Source organism: Taudactylus pleione, unplaced genomic scaffold (assembly GCF_031769625.1).
Source record: "Taudactylus pleione unplaced genomic scaffold, aTauple2 ptg000842l, whole genome shotgun sequence".
NCBI classification, from domain to species: Eukaryota; Metazoa; Chordata; class Amphibia; order Anura; family Myobatrachidae; genus Taudactylus; species Taudactylus pleione.
Window position 1 is genome coordinate 5,751,247 of NW_028285244.1, and position 17,674 is coordinate 5,768,920.

Below are 17,674 nucleotides of genomic sequence, written 5' to 3' on the forward strand. Positions count from 1 at the left end.
AGCCCTCACAAATATAGAGGAGATGTGAGGTACAATGAACCCCCTACACTTTTGTCAGGGCATATTAGAATAAAGGGAACTGTATAAGCTGGACAGTATAGAAAGTAGAGATCAGCACTAGTCACATACACACCAAAAAAATATATATATAAATATATATATATATATATATATATATATATATATATATATATATTTTATATATTTATTCTGCAATTGGCACCACAATCAACTACACAGACCACAGTGCTGTATAACCTGGCCCGTGGGAGAGGTATACAGAGGTAGTGGACCCAGCGTTCCCGGAGACCTGTGAAGCAGAAAATGGCTGCCAAGCTTTGCTGTTGGTATCCGGTCTTCCAGGTCCCACCTACACCCCATTGTCTCCCTGTGGAGCCCTAATGACCCTGAAGATGATAAGATTTGTAGATCCTGTTGATTACCTGCCTAATAAAAGGCAGAACAGACTAACTTCAGAGGGAAAACTACAAAACCTAAAATTTCCTACAGTAAACCCAATAGAGCATAAATGTGACATATTTGTGTGCAGCTGTAGTGTATAACAGTAAAAAAATTACGTTAAAAAAAAAAACAAGGAGTCCTGGAAGTGATGATATGGCCCCATAGAGCCCTGATCTTAACATCTGTCAGGGAGTACATGAACAAACAGAAGGATTTGAGCAAGCCTACATCCATAGAAGATCTATAGTTAGTTCTCCAGGATGTTTGCAACAACCTCCCTTCCGAGTTCCTTCATAAAATGTTTGAAAGTGTACCTAAAAGAATTGATGCTTGTTTTGAAGGCAAAAGGGTGGTCACCCCAAATATTGATTTCATTTAGATTTCTCTTCTGATCATTCACTTTGCATTTTGTTATTGATAAAAATAAACTAAACACTTCTACTTGTGAAAGCATCCTTACTTTGCAGCATTTTTTCCACACCTGCCTAAAACTTTGACAGTACTGTAATGCTCTATAAAGTGAGTAATAGACCCGCAAAATGTTGAGTACCATGCAGTATATACACCTCTGAACCAAACACCATATATAATGTGATTAAATAGATTTTAAGTAACAAACCGTAACATAAAAGAGGGATGAGGCAAATGAATGCTCAGAGGAAATAGCAAAAAAGTTATAGCAACAAGCCGACTGTTTGCAACACTGCCCAAGACCCATCAACTCCCCAACATAGAAAATGGTTAAAAATATTCAAAGCCCCCAGGGGTTAGCTACATTGTTCTCTTTGGGCGCCATAAGTTTAACATAAAAGTTATACAAAGAAATAAAGTTTCCAGATTGCAACCACCATTAAAACATACATAAACATTTATTTTTATTAAAAATAAATAGATGAATAGTAAAAATGCCAATGGCTTCCCTGTCCTTCCTTAGTTGATGCTGGTTTGCTCATGGTAGACTGATCAATTGCAGTCTGGATACAAAGACATGCATCAGAATTTTGTACTGTTATTCCACTGGGAGCAGGAATAACTGTGGCACAGTTCACATACCAGAGGCCATGGGCAGACCATGCTTTGGTTCTTTTTAGGAGGGGGTCAAGCGCATAAAAAGGGACTACTCTGTGAGGGAAGGTGTTGGAGTTAAAGTAGGAGCAGCAGAGCATACCTGGTAGTAGAGAATGACCCCACAGTTGGCACGTTAAACATCCTCAAGAACACCCAGTTTCGAATAGGTGTTTCAAGAAGTGCATTGTATTTTAGCTTTTTTTTAAAAACAGGACACTAAAACATCACTCGCTATCTTGAGATGATGTAGCACTTGTGAAGTAACAATCATTATTTAAAAAATGTTTAAAGGTTATCAGTGACAAGCACTCACCTTATATCAGGATGGCCTTTCACGTTGTCAATCATGCTTTCATTATTAAAACTTTCTTTTAAGTCTGCAACAATCTTGATTACATAAAAAAAAATAGTAAAAAAAATTTTAAGACCTAAATACATAAAAAACAAAACAAAAAAAAACACATACTAGACACTCATACCCCTTACACTTCACAAATGGCGGTCGCACCTGGGATTTGTACACGAGTCCATCCCAGGTGTGACCGCCTGAGACACATTTCAGACTGGCGGCCCGGGTCAATTACATCAATGCCATCACTGCTGACCCAGCACTTGGAGAGAAAGATCACTGCATAGGGAGAGCCGATGCTTAGAGATTAACACACTGCACCGCAAGCTGGGTTGAACTCGTGTTATTTCAACTGGGCCCCTTCACACGGCACAGTAACCCGGGTTGCTGTACGTTCATGTGCAATAACCCAGTTTATTTGATGGCAGTGTGAAAGGGGCATCAGGGGTCAATCCAATTACATGCGATGGATGAGACTTGTCATTGCAACCGCATCAAAACGTCAGCAATGGCACAGCACCTCATACACTTCGCAGCCCGCTCCGACCCCAAATTTGCATAATTTTGTTCGGAGCCCTATGGGGATCCAAGCACTCTTAAGCTAATTTGGGCTGCCGTCAAGAGGGCCTGGTGTCGCGATGACTCGCACCCGCGAGTACATCACAAGTAATTGGAATGACCATTTAATCATACTTTACCTTGGGGATGTCCCAAAGCAGTACCCTTCAAGGGCAGGGACGCTCCTGTGCTGAAAGGAGAATCCGCCGCACAAAGGAAGCATCCTGAGAGGCGAAGATATCGAAAGCATAATACCACAAAAGGTCTGAACCGTAGACCCCGTGGCCGCCTTACATAGCTGAACAGCCGAGGCGCCACGCCGAGCTGCCTACGAGGGACCGACAGACCTCGTATAATGAGCAGGGACCAAGGGCGGAATAAGAATGCCCTCCTGAACATAGGCCTTGGAAATCGCCAAAACAAATCCAACGGGCCAAAGTTTGCTTAAAGGGCCGGCCAACCTTTTTTTACGAAAACCTACCACCACAAACAATCCGATTTCTGCAAAGAATAGGTGCGCTTCACATAAATGCGAAGAGCGCGAACCACATCCAACGTGGCCTGGAGAGTGAAAGGCCGAAACAATGATCTCATTGTGGATACTGGATAAAACTTTAGCGATAAAACCAAGGCGAGTCCTAAGCACCACCCTATCTTGATGAAAAATCAAATAAGGGGGACGACAAGAAAGAGCCCCCAAATCAGACACTCTACTGGCAGATGCAATAGCCAAAAGAAAAACAACTTTAGCCATAAGCCATTTGAGGTCCACTGAGTCCAGTGGTTCAAATGGAGGACCCTGAAGAGCCTTCAGCACCACCGCCAAGTCCCATGGTGCCACCGGAGGGACAAAGGGAGTCCGAATGGGCAGAACCCCTTGCATAAAAAGTGCGGACATCAGCGAAAGGAGCAATTCGACGCTGAAACCACACCGACAAGGCAGACACCTGCATCTTCAAAGAACCACCAAGCCTGAAAAACCCTTTGACCTCAAGAGGGATGTTTCAAGAGCCACACCATCAAAGACAGCCGACCCAGATCCGGGTAAAGACACGGACCCTGAGATAACAGGTCCGGACGCTGAGACAGTAGCCACAGAGTGTCTATGGAAAGACTCCGTAGATCAGAGTACCAGTGACGTCTGGGCCATGTCGGAGCCACCAGTAGAATCATGCCTCCGTCCTGCTTGAACTTTCGCAACACGCAAGTAAGCAGGAGGAAATAGGTAAGCGAACCTTATCTGGAACTGGCCGAAACAGTACCTGTCCATTGTACGGAAGACATTCCAGGCCCCTCCTGGAATCCGCATCTGCTCTCAAAGATCTGAGCCACGAGGACAGACGTGCAGACACCGCTGCAGAACAAATCCTGGAAGTAAACTTAAATCCAATGCTGCCTCATATACATAGGCAACCTCAGGGATTCGGCTACTTATCAGAATGATCTGCTCGCTGGTAGCCCAGGAAGATAGCGAGGCTTCCAAGGCATCGGCCCATTTTTCCATGGCTCTAGCCACCCAGCACACTGCCATTGCAGGTCTGGCGACCCCACCAGCGAGAGAATAAATAGATTTTAGACATACCTCCACCTTTGCGTCCGTAGGATCCTTTAGAGAAGACATTGACGGCATAGGCAGAGTCGCACTCTTCACTAAACGTGTCACATGGGAATCCACCTGAAGAGGAAACTCCCATTTAGAAAAATAATTGTCCGCAAAAGGGTATGCAGAAGCCAAAACGTTTTTGCGGCTGAAACCTTTTACTAGGAGCTTTCCACTCTTCCTCTAGATGATGAACGAACTGACCAGATGAAGGAAACACCCCATTAGTGTTCTTAACACTCTTGAAATAAGTATGCGTAAGCTCGGTATCTGCAGACGTCTTGTCCTCAATCACCATGATCTCCCGCACCGCCCGTATAAGTCTCGGGATATGTATAGACGACCTAGCTTCCGTCTCCTTGGCGGGAGCTTCAGTCTCAGACAAATCTAGGATTTCCACATCATCTGAGGTAACATCATCCTCGTCATATTGAGGCTGGGATGACAATGGCCTCTTTGTGGGTTAATTAACCCCAGGGACGCCAGAGCGGCCGCTACTGTTCTGGCCCGCTGTCCCTGGAGGCTAGGTGGAGCGCAGGACTCAGTGCCTGGCTCCACCTGCAGACCAGCAACCCGGGAGCCCCCAGCCATGGGTGAACAGAAGACTGATGTGGGACGTCCACCGCAGACGTCCGCCGTTACTTACCCATCCCCCGTAAATCCGGCCACAGTCAGGGGATCCTACGGGGTCCCTGTAAGCAGAAAAAAAAATCACCGGAGGCCCGCCGAGATCCAAAGAGCAGTACTGGGGTCTCGGCGCAGGCGGAGCAGTGATGCGGACCAAATCAAACTAATTAAGGGGGGGGGGGGGTAACATTTTAGTGTTTATGGATGACCAGGTAGCTGCTTTGCACAGCTGCTCTACCGAGGCACCATGCCGTACAGCCCAGGAAGCCCCGTCAGCACCGAGTCGAGTGGGCCCGATTGGAGACTAGAACCATCACATTCGAGGACAAATATGCCTGCTGAATGGCAAAAATTACCCATCTAGCGATTGATCCTTTCGTGGCTGGCCACCCAAGGTGCTGTCATGGCATCCACCAGAGATGCCTGAGGAACCAGGGTCAGAGATCCGTACCTTGGAAGCTTCTTGTTGAGACGAGACGCCATTAGATCTATGTCTGGAGATCCCCATCTGGCAATTATTTCAGAAAACCCCTCCTGGTGTAATTCCCATTCCCCTGGATGCATACTGTGGCGACTTAAGAAGTCCGCCTCCCAGTTGTCCACTCCGAGAATGAAAATGGCTGAACTCAATTTTCTACCAAATGAAAGATGTGAGAAACTACCCTCAATGCTTGCCAGCTGCATGTGCCACCCTGCTTGTTTATGTAAGCAACTGCCGTGGCATTGTCTGATTGGATTTGCATTGGTAAATTCCTTAGATGGCACTGAACCTGACTCAAATGCATATCGAATTGCACTTAATTCCAGTATATTGATAGAAAGAGGCTTCCTGAACAGTGTCTGTCCAGAACCACCGCCCCGTCCGTTATCCTGGCATCTGTGGCGACAATGGTCCAATTTATTATTGACAATTGGTAACTCCTGTTCAGATTTGCATCTACTAGCCGCCACCAGAGACACTGCCGGGTCTGCAAAAATAATCTGAACACCTGCCTGTTTAATCGAGGGTCTGACTTCACCCATTGATGAAGCAATTGGTTTTGTAGTGGACGGGCATGAAATCTGGCAAAACGAACGGCTTTGAATGAAGCAACCATTTTTCCCAGTATCTGCATAGCCCTGAGAATTAAGATATGTAACATCTGTAAAATGGTCCTCATTCTAGATTGAAGATCATGAATCTTTGCTTGCGGAAGACACACACTTGGTGTCGAAGAGAAGACCCAAAAAGACCATCCTCCGAGATGGAATTAAATTTGATTTGGGAAATTTGGTGATCCAGCCGAATCTCTGGAGCATGCCTAAGGTATATCTGAAGAGGTTGTTGCAATAGGGCTATGGAGGATGCCCTTAGCAACAAATCATCCAGATAAGCCAACACATTTATCCCCCCACTCCTGAGTAGGGAGATCATTCAGCTAACCCGAAGGGCAGAGCCTGACGGCAGAGCAAGACGCAGATGTTGATGACAACTCAATATAGGAATATATAGATAGGCATCCTTGATATCTATGGAGGCCAGAAATTCCTCTACTAACCTTACTGGACTCCATCTTGAATTTTTCTAAATGGAGAAAAGAATTTAAAACCCTGAGGGTGAGAATGGGACGAAACGACCAGTCTGGTTTGTCTACCAAGAAAACACTGGAGGAGAACCCCAGGCTTTGCTGTAGAACTAGAATAACAACTCTGGAATCGGAAAGCACGGAAAATGCCTTTATGAGAGCAGTCTTTCTGCAACCATCCAGCGGGAGGAGTGGAACTGGACCCTCCAAATCCAAAATTTAACCCCTGGTTACTAGCTGACTTACCCAAAAATCCAGATTGGATTGAATCAAAGTTTCCCGGAATCTTAGTAAGTGGCCTCCCACCAGAGGAAGAGTACAAGTCCCGTGACAGTATGTGGACTGACCTGCTGGCTTAGCAGCAGGGCAACTGGTGCCGTATACAGAAAGTTTCCTAAAAGTCCCTTTCCGGTGACACCTACACAGGAAGGCCTGAAAGCTTCCCCTGCCTTGAATCCGAAAGGAACGAAACCTAGGGGGTTTTGGTTTTGTTACAGGAAGGGTAAGGACTTTTTCCTGCTGTAACCTGAGAAATAATTGTAGTTAATTCTGGACCAAAAACAAAGAGCCTCCTTCAAAAGGCAATGCCTCTAAAGCATGCTTGGATTCTATGTCTGCCTTACATGTTTTGAGCCACAGTGAACACCTGGCTGAAATGGCCAAAGTTGAAATATGAGACTGTACCTGAACAATATCTATTAAAGTGTCACCTATATAGGTTAGAGCTTCCAAAATCTTATCAGTTAAAGAGTAATGCTGGCCACACACATAGCGATATTTTACCCGATCTGGACGATTTCAACACATTGGATTGTGTACAATATGGCCAAATCCAGAGTAAATCGTGAGTCCCCTCTCACTGTCACGATGTGATTCGCGTCCTCGCTGGTCTCACATCGCATCTTCAGATATGCCATGCAGTAGGGCAGATCTGACAATCTAGGATACGATGCACTGTGAAAGTCTGGATGCAGGAGAGATCGTTTGAAGATTGGACACCAAATTGTGTGCAGAACTGCGAGGGAGAGTTTCAAGGGAAATCTTACAAATCGTACACATCAGCTGATCGTCATCAGTAGATCGCCATGTGTGTGGCCACCTTTAGCTACTAGCTGAAAGGCGCGCTGAGCTGAGGGGAGGAGCCGCTAGACAGGGAAGGCTTCCTCCCCTTGCTAGTATATTAACCCCCGGGTTGCCGGCATCCCGCTTGCCAAGAATTAACCCTGGTGGTCTAGTGGACTGACGGGGTATTCCTCATTAGAGGGGGAGCCCGCCGCCACCGCTAGCGCCCCCCGGTCTGTCCCCTAGAACCGGGGGCAAAGGACTGCATATTCTGGTAAGACCCGCGAGCCGCCGCTAATCAGCGACTCGTGGCTTACCTTGTCCCCGGCGTCTCCAGCAGCAGTCCAGGGAGGTACTCAGAGTCCGGCTAGTACGGACTCTGGCCTCCCGCCGCGATCCCCAGTGCGATACTGGCGTCGCGGCGCCAGCGGGGAATAAGAGCGGCAGCGTGGGCGTCTGCACAGACAGCCCTTCGCTGCCGCTACAGAGCCAAGTTACCCTTCGCTGCCGCTACAGAGCCAAGTTTTAAGAAAAAAACCTAACAGGCTCTTTTTTTTTTTTTTAAATAAATAAAAAAGCTTTTGGGGGCGGGGTATAGAGGAGGATGGACCCAAGTGCATCCTTGGAGCAGCTAAAGCTTTAACTGCGTGGTGCCCGTGGATCCAGATCCAGCTATACCCCAAGGTCAACCCTGTGGACCCCCTATGGACCCTGAAGTAGAAAACCGTATTCCTAACCAATCTAGCAATGGGAGCATCTACCGTGGGTGGAATTTCCTAAAGTTTGGTATACTCTTCGGAAAAGGGATAAAGACACTTAAATTTTTTCGGAATATGAAATATGAACCCTCCCCAAATAAAAGTTAATCCCTATGAGTCGGGTTGTCAACTATGTTGCAAGCGTGCCCAGGGGCAGGGGAAGGGCTAACAGGCTGCGCTTACCTCCCCCTTAGGTGACAAAACTCCCAGGAACTGTGACTGTACACTGCCGCAGAAGTGCCCTGTTACACGCTGCCTTGGTGGTCCAGGGGACGGAGCAGCATGCTGGGGAAAGACTGCACCCACCCAACACCAGCGGGGAATAGACGCGATGATGTGCCTCCGGTCTTTTACCTGCCAGCCCACCGTTTGCGGCTGTGGGTTTAGAGAGCCTCGCGCTGTCCTTGCGGTGGAAGTCACCAGCCCACTCATTGGTGGCTGTGCACTCACAGAGTGACTGCACAAACCACTCAAAAGTACAGTAAAAAAAAAAAAAAAAGGCTTCAGGGATCACTTAATAGCAGCCAACCACGAAACTGCCCATTCCTGTCGGCACCAAACTTAAAACTGGCTGGCGCCATGGCGGCTGAGTGTAGTGGAGTAGGAGGCTGTGCCTACTGGGGAAATTTTATGAACCATTTGATGCCCAGACCTCTCCTCTCCAAGCTATACCCACAGTTCCCTGTGCCCCCAAAGTGGATGGGAACACTTGGAAACACTATTAGCCAATTAAGTGATTAAACAGTGGGATGGAGAAGGATGCGACAGTGTCAGGAAGAGCTCAGCTGGCTACAATCGCATCCCATCCAATTAAGTTAAATGAAATCCACAAAATCTCATGATAAACCGAAATGCTTTGAAAATGTAAACTCTTGAATGTGTGCGCGCTAAGGGCATTAGGTTCCTTCCAGAGATGATTAGAAAAAGAGTACCTGTTTAAGGTCACAGTAAACAGCCAGTAACGGTCCTCGTTTTAATCCTTCTGCAAATTCAACTCTACTCTTCAAACATTTTTTCTGTTCTTCTATTTTCTCTGCAGCTTTTTCCAGATCTAATGTGTAGATTTTGCCTACTGCTTTTAACTCATTAAGTAAATATAATTTCCTAAATACAGCAAAAAAAAAAAAAAAAAAAAAAAGGGCCCAATAATAATAATAATAATAATAATAATAATAATAATAATTAATATCACACCACCAAAAAATATAACTTTTCCTTCTTTATTTCTTCAAGGTAGCATTTATGATGGGTTAGTACTTTTCCATTAGGTAGACACAGGAATCAGTCCAATGCACACTTTCTATGACTACATCACAGAAAGCTTAAGTTTATGGCTACCACTACATGCTGGCACCTAAGCAACCACAACATGGTGTGCAGCTCTTTGATGGACAAATGCAAATGCAAAAGTATTCCTGTAAAACCATAAGTTTCTGTCAGTGCAGAGTTGGCTACAGCTGACGTTTGCAGTCAACTCGCATATGGTGCACATGTGTTTAGCTTTTTTTTTTTTTTTTTTGGCACAAACTGCATTTTAATTGCAACTGTACAAGCTCTGGATGAGGCCCTTATTGTTTAACATATCCAGCAGCCTTTGTAGCTGCGAAACACAGTAACAAAATAATAAGTGTAAGTTACATTTAAGTTACTAAAGGAAGCATTTCCTTCACTTGGATCAGTGTGTGGCGAGTGTCCCAAGTATGTTGCAGATTGCACACAGACCCCCGATGCTTGCATGTCTATGATGGAGTTGAGAAGACCCCAAAAGTGACATTATAGGTTTAATAAATTAAGTCACAAATTATTATTTGTATACCCTAGATTTGGAGTTTGACAGTGTTAAATGCAAAGAACTAGTCTTATGTCTGGTGTTGCTAAACCTCCCTCTCTGTGGTATAATGTACTGTAAAGAAGCTCATTCTACATACGTGAATACATTTAGTAAATTGCACAAACAAAAGTCAAATGGAAGCCCACTGAACGAGAGAACATTGACTGGATAAATAAAACAAGAAATACTGAACCACGCACCTGTTGTGGAGAGCAATAGAAAGTTTTTCAAATTCTTCCACAATCAAATTAGATACACTATCCTCTATCATCTTGTTTCTTGCATGCAGCATTTTCAAAGTCTGGTTTTAATAAAGCAAGGGGGTAAAAAAATAAAAAATAAAAAAAAAAAAAACAGTAATTTAGGATATACGTAGTTAACTTACAGTTGGAAGTGTTCTCCCTCCATCTCCAGTGACAAACAGTTTATCAGATCAAAATATGAACCATGCAAAGGACCAATTAAGGTGCCCATCCACTAGACGATTAAATTAAGCAATTGAACGATAACTATATCGTTAAATAATTTGCAAAATTGATACGAAAAAGGTCTAAAACGACCAGCGATGCGCGCTCCCACTGGCCATTTAGACATCTATCATCGGGCAAACATGCTGGACAACCTGACGATAACGATTATTGATGTGCCTACATTGAACGACTGCTCATTCAGTGTAGGCACATCACAGACTGACAAACGACTGCATGATTACAATGTCGTAATCATGCAGTTGTTTTCATGTCTTTAAGTGGATGGGCACCTTTAGAGAAGACAGGCAGTATGTGGCTCCACATACCAGATTACATGCAGAGTGAGGAAAAATGAGAGCTCTAGTAAAACTTACCAATGTCAATTCTCTTTCTTCGAAGTCCATAGGGTCCACGGGGGACATTGGGGTGTAGGCGGGACCTGGAGAACAGGACACCAACAGCAAAGCTCTTCAATCCCAGGATGCTCCAGGCACTCACCCTATACCCCACCCACAGTCTGAGGGCACTTCACTTTTGTTAACAATCCCAAGGGAGGAGCAGGACAGGAGAGAAAGAAGACTTGTACACTGAAGAATCACACTCTCACACAGAGAAGGAAACAAGTGACCAAGAGAAGAAACCCATAGAAGCCAGATGCTTCAGGGCGGGTGTCCTGTGGACCCTATGGACTTCGAAGACAGTTAACAAAAAGTTACCATAACTAATTTTCTTCTTTAGGGTCCAAAGGGCTCCACAGGGAGACAATGGGGAATGTCCCAAAGCAGTGTTTCAAGGGCAGGAACGCTTCTGCGCTGATAGAACCCTACGTCCGAAGGAAGCATCCCGAGAGGCAAATGTATCAAAGGCATAAAAACCTAGGAAAGGTAAGGATAGAAGACGACATGGCCATCTTGAATAGCTGTTCAGCTGAGGAGCTACGCCGAGCTGCCCACAAGGGACCCAGAGAGCGAGTAGAATGAGCAGAGACTGTAGTCGGCACAGGAAGGCCAGTCTGCGTGTAAGCCTGATAGTCATGCGAATCCATCTGGCCAGAGTCTGTTTGTAAGCTGGCCATCCTTCTTGAGGAATCCATATAGGCCAAAGAGGAAATCAGATTTCCTGATGGAAGAGCACAGACCACATCCAAATATGCTTCACCTGCCGAGAGGTCTATTGAATTAAAGGCCAGAACCACAATTTCTGCAATCAGGTGGAAGCATGAAACCACCTTGGGAAGAAAGCCTTATCCTCATGAAATATCAAAAAAAAAAAAAAAAAAAAAAGGGGGAGCGGCATGAAAGCGTCCCTAAATCCGATACCCTACAGGCAGATGCTATAGCCAGAAGACTTCACAGTGAGCCATTTGATATCCACCGATTCCAGAGGATCCTGAAGTGCTTTGAGCACCACTAACAAGTCCCATGGCGCCACAGGAGGGACAAAGGGAGGTTGTATCCGTAGAACACATTGCATGAAGGTGTGGACATCCTGAATAGAAGCAATCTTGCGCTGAAACCAGATAGACAAAGCAGAAACTTGCAGATGTAGACATGGACCCCTAGACAACAAGTCTACTTGTAGAGGAAGTTGAAGAGGAATGTCTATAGAGTCTTAGAAGATCGGAGTACCAATGACGTCAGGACCAAGCCAGAGCTATTAAAAAGGACTGTGCCTCCCTCCTATCTGAATTTCCAAAGTACTCGAGGAAGCAGGGAAAAGAGAAATGCGAACTAGACGTCCATGTCACCGACGAGGAGTCTATGAAGGCCGCGTCGAGGTACTTTGTTCTAGCTCCATAAACTGGAAGTTTGTTGTCGTGTCTGGAGGCCATAAGATCCACTTCTGGAAGACCCCATTTGTCCACCAGAAGCTGAAAAACTACTGGATGTAGAGACCATTCTCATGCATGCACGTTGTGACAGCTGAGGAAATCCGCTTCCCAATTGAGAATCCCCGGAATGAGCACTGCGGATATGGCTGGCAGATTGCGTTCGGCCCATGTGAGATTGCAGGACACTTCTGTCATTGCTGATTTACTTTGAGTGCCCCCTTGATGATTGAGGTAGACCACAGCCGTGGCATTGTCAGACTGTACTTGTACAGGCCTGTTTCTCATAATAATCTGAGTGAGAGCTCTGTAGATGGCTCAAAGTTCCAGGATGTTGATGGCAACATTGCCTCGACTGGGGACCATTGGCCCTGGAAGTAGTGTTGGCCGGCTACTGTGCCCCACCCTCTGTGGCTTGCGTCCGTGGTGAGGAAAGCTCAGCCCGAGATCCAAAAAGGGATGAACCTGGTTCAAAGGGGTAGTCTGTAGCCACCAGCCTAGGAATAGGCGGAACTCTAGGGGGAGGCCCATCGTCTGGAATTTGAGCAGATGGGGTAACCCGTTCCACCTACAGAGGATCAGGTGTTATAGGGCCCTGGAGTGAAACTGGGCGAATTCCACCATGTCGAAGGTGGACACCATTGCAGAGTGAATAGACACTCTACGACTGTGAAGCAGTCTGCGTAGTCTATACTGTAGTGCTGAAATCTTGTCTGCCGTCAGGAAGATTCTCTGAACTCAAGACCAGATGGGCTCCCAAATGTACCATCCTCTTGAGAGGGTGTCAGGGAAGACTTTTTCCAGTTGATCAACTCACAGCGTATTTGTAGAAAGGTAATGGTTACCTGCAGATGGCGTTGAAGAGTCTCTGGGGAGCTTGCCAATAGCAAAAAATCATCCAAGTATAGGAGCAGTCTGATCCCTTGATGACGAAGAGCAGTTGAGAGGCTAAACGTCAGAGCCTGAAATTGGTAATGTTGCTATAAACCGGATATATTGTTGTTGAGAAGGCGGTATTAGCTACATAGAAAAAGGTGGTGGATACCTGCGCACTGAGATTGAGTTAAGTTATAGCGAGCTTCAGTATATAAATAATAGCGGACTATTATCAAACAGTTAAATTAAGAGAAGGAATATATTGCGCTCAGCTCTATTACTTGTGTCTATGTCAACCTATAAATGTATGGTATAGTGTACAGTATTAAAGTGCGTTGTCCGTATTAAAGATGTCCTTGGTGTATTAGAGCAATGTGTTTGTCTTTGCAAATAGTGGAAGGTATAGAAATGAAAACAAAAATGAGTTAAGGAATATTCAATGCACTAAAGTCTATATATGTCCTGCTGTTGACAGGATGAGGTATATGGAAATAAAACAGTTCAATATAAGAGAAAGAAAATTACTTTACCAATATGAAATCAGAAGACAAATCAATAAATGAAAAACCATATAAACATACATAATGTGGATGCAATATCAAAATGGCATACTGTCAGTCAAATACCAGGAGAACTCCCAAAAATTGCTATAGAGAAACAGTTCAATGCTGCACAGTCTCCTACTAAGTTCCAGCGAGTCTGATAATTTGGATTTCCTACCAGAGAAGAAGTATGGTATGAGGGGAAATAAATGTATAAGATGAGAGCGGCGTCCCGCTGTTGATGCAAAGTACATATAGCGCTGCTGGCCCAGGGTGATCCTCGAGAAACGTAGTACGGATAGGACGGCAATGGAAGGGTGAAACACCACACGAGCTGTTTCTCTATAGAAATTTTCGTATGTTTGGGAGTTCTCCTGGTATTCGACTGACCGTATGCCATTTTGATATTGCATCCACCTTATGTATGTTTATAAGGCATAGGTACATGTAGGTAAGCGTCCTGAATGTCCAGGGATACCATAAGTCTCCAGGCTCCATAGCTAGGATAATAGAACGGAGAGTTTCCATACGAAACTTGGGCACCCTGATAAACTTGAGATTTGATATGAGGATAGGCCGACGAGACCCATTGGGCTTCTGAACTAATAAAAGGGTAGATTATAGCCCTTGCCCAGTTGTGAGGAGGGGACCCGAAATATTACCCCTGAATTACCAAAGGGTTGAATGGCTTTGTGGAGCAGTAGGGCCTTGGTTAAGTCCAATGGGGGTCCTGTGCAAAAGAACTGTTGAGGGGAGGGTGGGGGGGAATCGCCTCAGGAAGGAGAGGGCAATATATAGTACAATATAGTGTGCTACTGGTGTCCCCCTTGGAGCAACAGCACTATATATGGCACAAGGTAGTGTGCAACAGCGCTACATAAGACACCAGGGAACATGCAACCGTGTTAGATATGGCACAATGTAGTGTGCAAAGTGGTATGAAGTATGTGATAGCCTTCACAAGTGTGAGGTACAATGGACTCTCTCTATTACTTAGTATGACAGGGTATAGCAGAAGAAAGGGATAGTTATAACCGACAGTATAGAAAAACAGCGCTAGTACAAGTCACATACAAATCAGAAAAGAACATTACGTGTCTGCAGTGGGCACCATTATCAATTAGACAGACTGCAGTCGCTGGTAGGATATAGCGCCATATAACCCCAGTGTCCACATCAGTGCCTCCGATCTGTCTCCTGAGCAAGGAGGAAAGACTGAACTAATACACAGGTCCCTGTGAATGGGGATCTGCCTTACCTGTCCCCTGAATTCCGAGCTGCAGTCTGGGGTTCCGGGAAGCCTGCTAGCTAGTCCCCCTCAAAATCCCGCTGGGAGTATCTAGCGCAGGCTGGGTATCACGGCGTCGCAGACGGGTGATGGGGTGTCAGCACAGACGTTCGGAGGACAGTCTGGTGTTGCTCACCCTTCTGGTAGGAATAAAAATTAAATAAGATAAAAAAAAATAAAAAAGCTTGGGCTGCATTAGGCATGCCCGTTATAACGGTCCTTGCCGGACACCAATGAAACTGAAGTGCCTTCAGTCTGTGGATTGGGTATAGGGGGAGGGACCGAAGCATCTGGGGATTGAAAAGCTTTGCTGTTTGTTTCCGGTCCTCCAGGTCCCACCTACACCCCAATGTCTCCCTGTGGAGTCCTATGGACCCTGAAGAACAAAGCTAGGTAACGGGCAGGTGGTCACCACAGGACCATAATGCAACATTTTACCAATGCTTGCAAATACGCGCTGTAGCACATAATTTACCAAGTATTGAGGACCGGGTATTCCCTTTTCAAAAATGGGTGGGTCCCCGGGGACGCGCTCCTCTGCAGCCAATCCCTTTTAATGAGCCTGGCCCAGCTGCAGGCATTAAAAAAAAGGTGGAGTCTCAGGCTTGCCAGAGTCCTCTTTGGTGCCTTTACAGGATCATGCAATGGCACTAGACGTGAGACTCGGTGACCCGGAGTGAAGACGGCACCAAGTAAGTGTAAGTGGACAGAGGGTGGCAACTGTTTGGTGCTCAGGGGCAGATCGAGGCACATCCCAGCAGAGCGGTTGCACAAGGGTGCAACCACATAGTGGGCGCTTTGCGGCTGCCGCCGGTACCCACACCACCATCAGGGTGGTACATGTGTAAGGGGCCTGAAAGGGAGTTCCGCTGGTGTCTGCCAGGGGAGGGGGAGCTGTCCGACGGCTGCCACAGACAGCTGTCCATATTTGCCACCTCGGCAGAATTGAGTGACGTGCGACAGGCAGAGCCGACGTGAAAGCTCCCTGCAGCCGGCGCACTGTAATGACAGGCAGACAATCTGATGTCACTGCTGCCGGGTCCTGGTGAGTATATAGAGCTGCCCCCAACACACTCCTTCCTGCTGGTTGTGTATAAAATAAGTGTCTGCATTTCTTTGATATGCCCACCCCCATCCTCACCACCAGGTATGTCTGTCAATGCTTACAATTTTGGTTTATTATTTAAAATATATATTTACTTGTCACTCTCGCATTCCAATGTGTGACTCTGTCCATCCCCCATGTGTGCGTCCGCCCACCAAGTATGTGGGCTTCTGCCTGCCCCCTTCTGTTCCTCTACCCAACCACCCCTTATATGCCTCTGCCCACCCAGCCTTGTGAGCAGCTGCCTGCTTCCCCCTATCTTTGTGCCTCCGATTGGATAGTTTACTTGTTTAATTTCTAATGGACGCCACAAATTCTGTCTGCACCCACCGTACTACATCATTGTAGCCTGCAGCGCTGGACTTCTCCCAGAGACTGATGTATCCACATGACGTCATGTAGCTGCATGCAGCCTCCCGCCAGTGATGCAGTTACACAGCAGGGCAGGCTTCAGTGCAATGAATTTGAATCAATGTGTTTAATTTTTATCCTGTAGGGGCCAATGTGTTTTTTTTCCCTGTGGGGGCCAATGTTTGCTTTTTTACTACCAGGATCAATGTGTGTGTTTTTCTTCATGTGGGGGCCAATGTTTTTTTTTTCCTATCAGGGGCAATTGTGTTATTTTTTTCCTGTGGGGACCAGTGTGTCTTTTTTATCATTCTATCAGGGCCAATGTGTTTTTTCCCCTACTTTGGGCCAATTTGTTTTTTCCTAGCGGGGCCAATGTCATCTGCTACATGCTACAAGGACTGTAGCTGCTAAGTTGTTTTGATTTACAGAAAATCTTAGATGGGACCCAGAAAAGGTCAAATAGGACCCCAATTTTTTTTTTAGAGGGTGGGGTCCCTGGGACCCACATTTTTTTGTCTCAGTACGATCACAGTTTCATCTCAAAGTGACAACTTAACAGTCAAAATTGACTGCAAATGTATGCTTACTACCCAGGGCCTGATTCAGAGATGTATGCTATTCAGATATATACTGTACGCAGTTCAGCGATATTTGTGTGATGCTGCTCACCGAGAAGATTTTTTCACAGAGTTATTGATAGTCAGGAACCATTTGGGGAGCTAATGGGTGTGGCGTAAAAAAAAAAAAGTCTCTACAATCTATTATCAGTTTTCACAAATACGCGCTATAGCGCGTATTTTACCCAGTTTCAAGGACTGGGGATTCACTTTTATAAGAGAGTCGGGTCCCTGGGGATGCGCTATTCTGCTGTCAATCCCCGTCAGGCTGTCAGGGATTGGCCGCGGCACAGAGCGTCTGTGGAGACACGACTCAGTCGTCCTGCACACATATCTAAAAAGCACCGCTGTCATATAGGCGCCGATCGTGAGCCAATTGGAGCTCGCACACCGGCAGCCAATCAGCAGCGGCTGCCGGTCCGCGAGCGCCGCCATGTTTGTATGACAGCTGCTCTGAGTGCCGTGGGCTGGTGCGGCTGCTTGCTGATGTGGGGGGCAAAAAGTGAGGAGAAATGTGCCCGGCTCCCCGGCGTGAAGACTGGTCCCGGCGGCCCCCCGGGCGTGAAGACTGGTCCCGGCGGCCCCCCCGGCGTGAAGACTGCGCCTGGTCCTGGAGGCCCACCTGGATCGAATACTGCTCCCCGCCCCATCGTGAACACGCCAGCCCCCCGACTTAAAGCTACTTCTTGTTAGTGATGCTGGGAGCAGTGAGGGGGA

General features: G+C 46.3%; 1 protein-coding gene across 14 annotated transcripts in view; it reads right to left on the reverse strand.

The window, feature by feature from the left end:
• Nucleotides 1–17,674, reverse strand: part of RNF17 (ring finger protein 17) — a 502,688-nt gene that overhangs the window by 389,636 nt on the left and 95,378 nt on the right. For all 14 annotated transcript variants that reach the window (XM_088458561.1, XM_088458560.1, XM_088458571.1 and 11 more), the window contains 3 exons: nucleotides 10,081–10,181; nucleotides 8,982–9,153; nucleotides 1,844–1,917 (listed from right to left, as the gene is read on the reverse strand). In XM_088458561.1, the coding sequence (XP_088314687.1) occupies nucleotides 1,844–1,917; nucleotides 8,982–9,153; nucleotides 10,081–10,181 (347 nt within the window). The remainder of the gene's footprint in view (nucleotides 1–1,843; nucleotides 1,918–8,981; nucleotides 9,154–10,080; nucleotides 10,182–17,674) is intronic.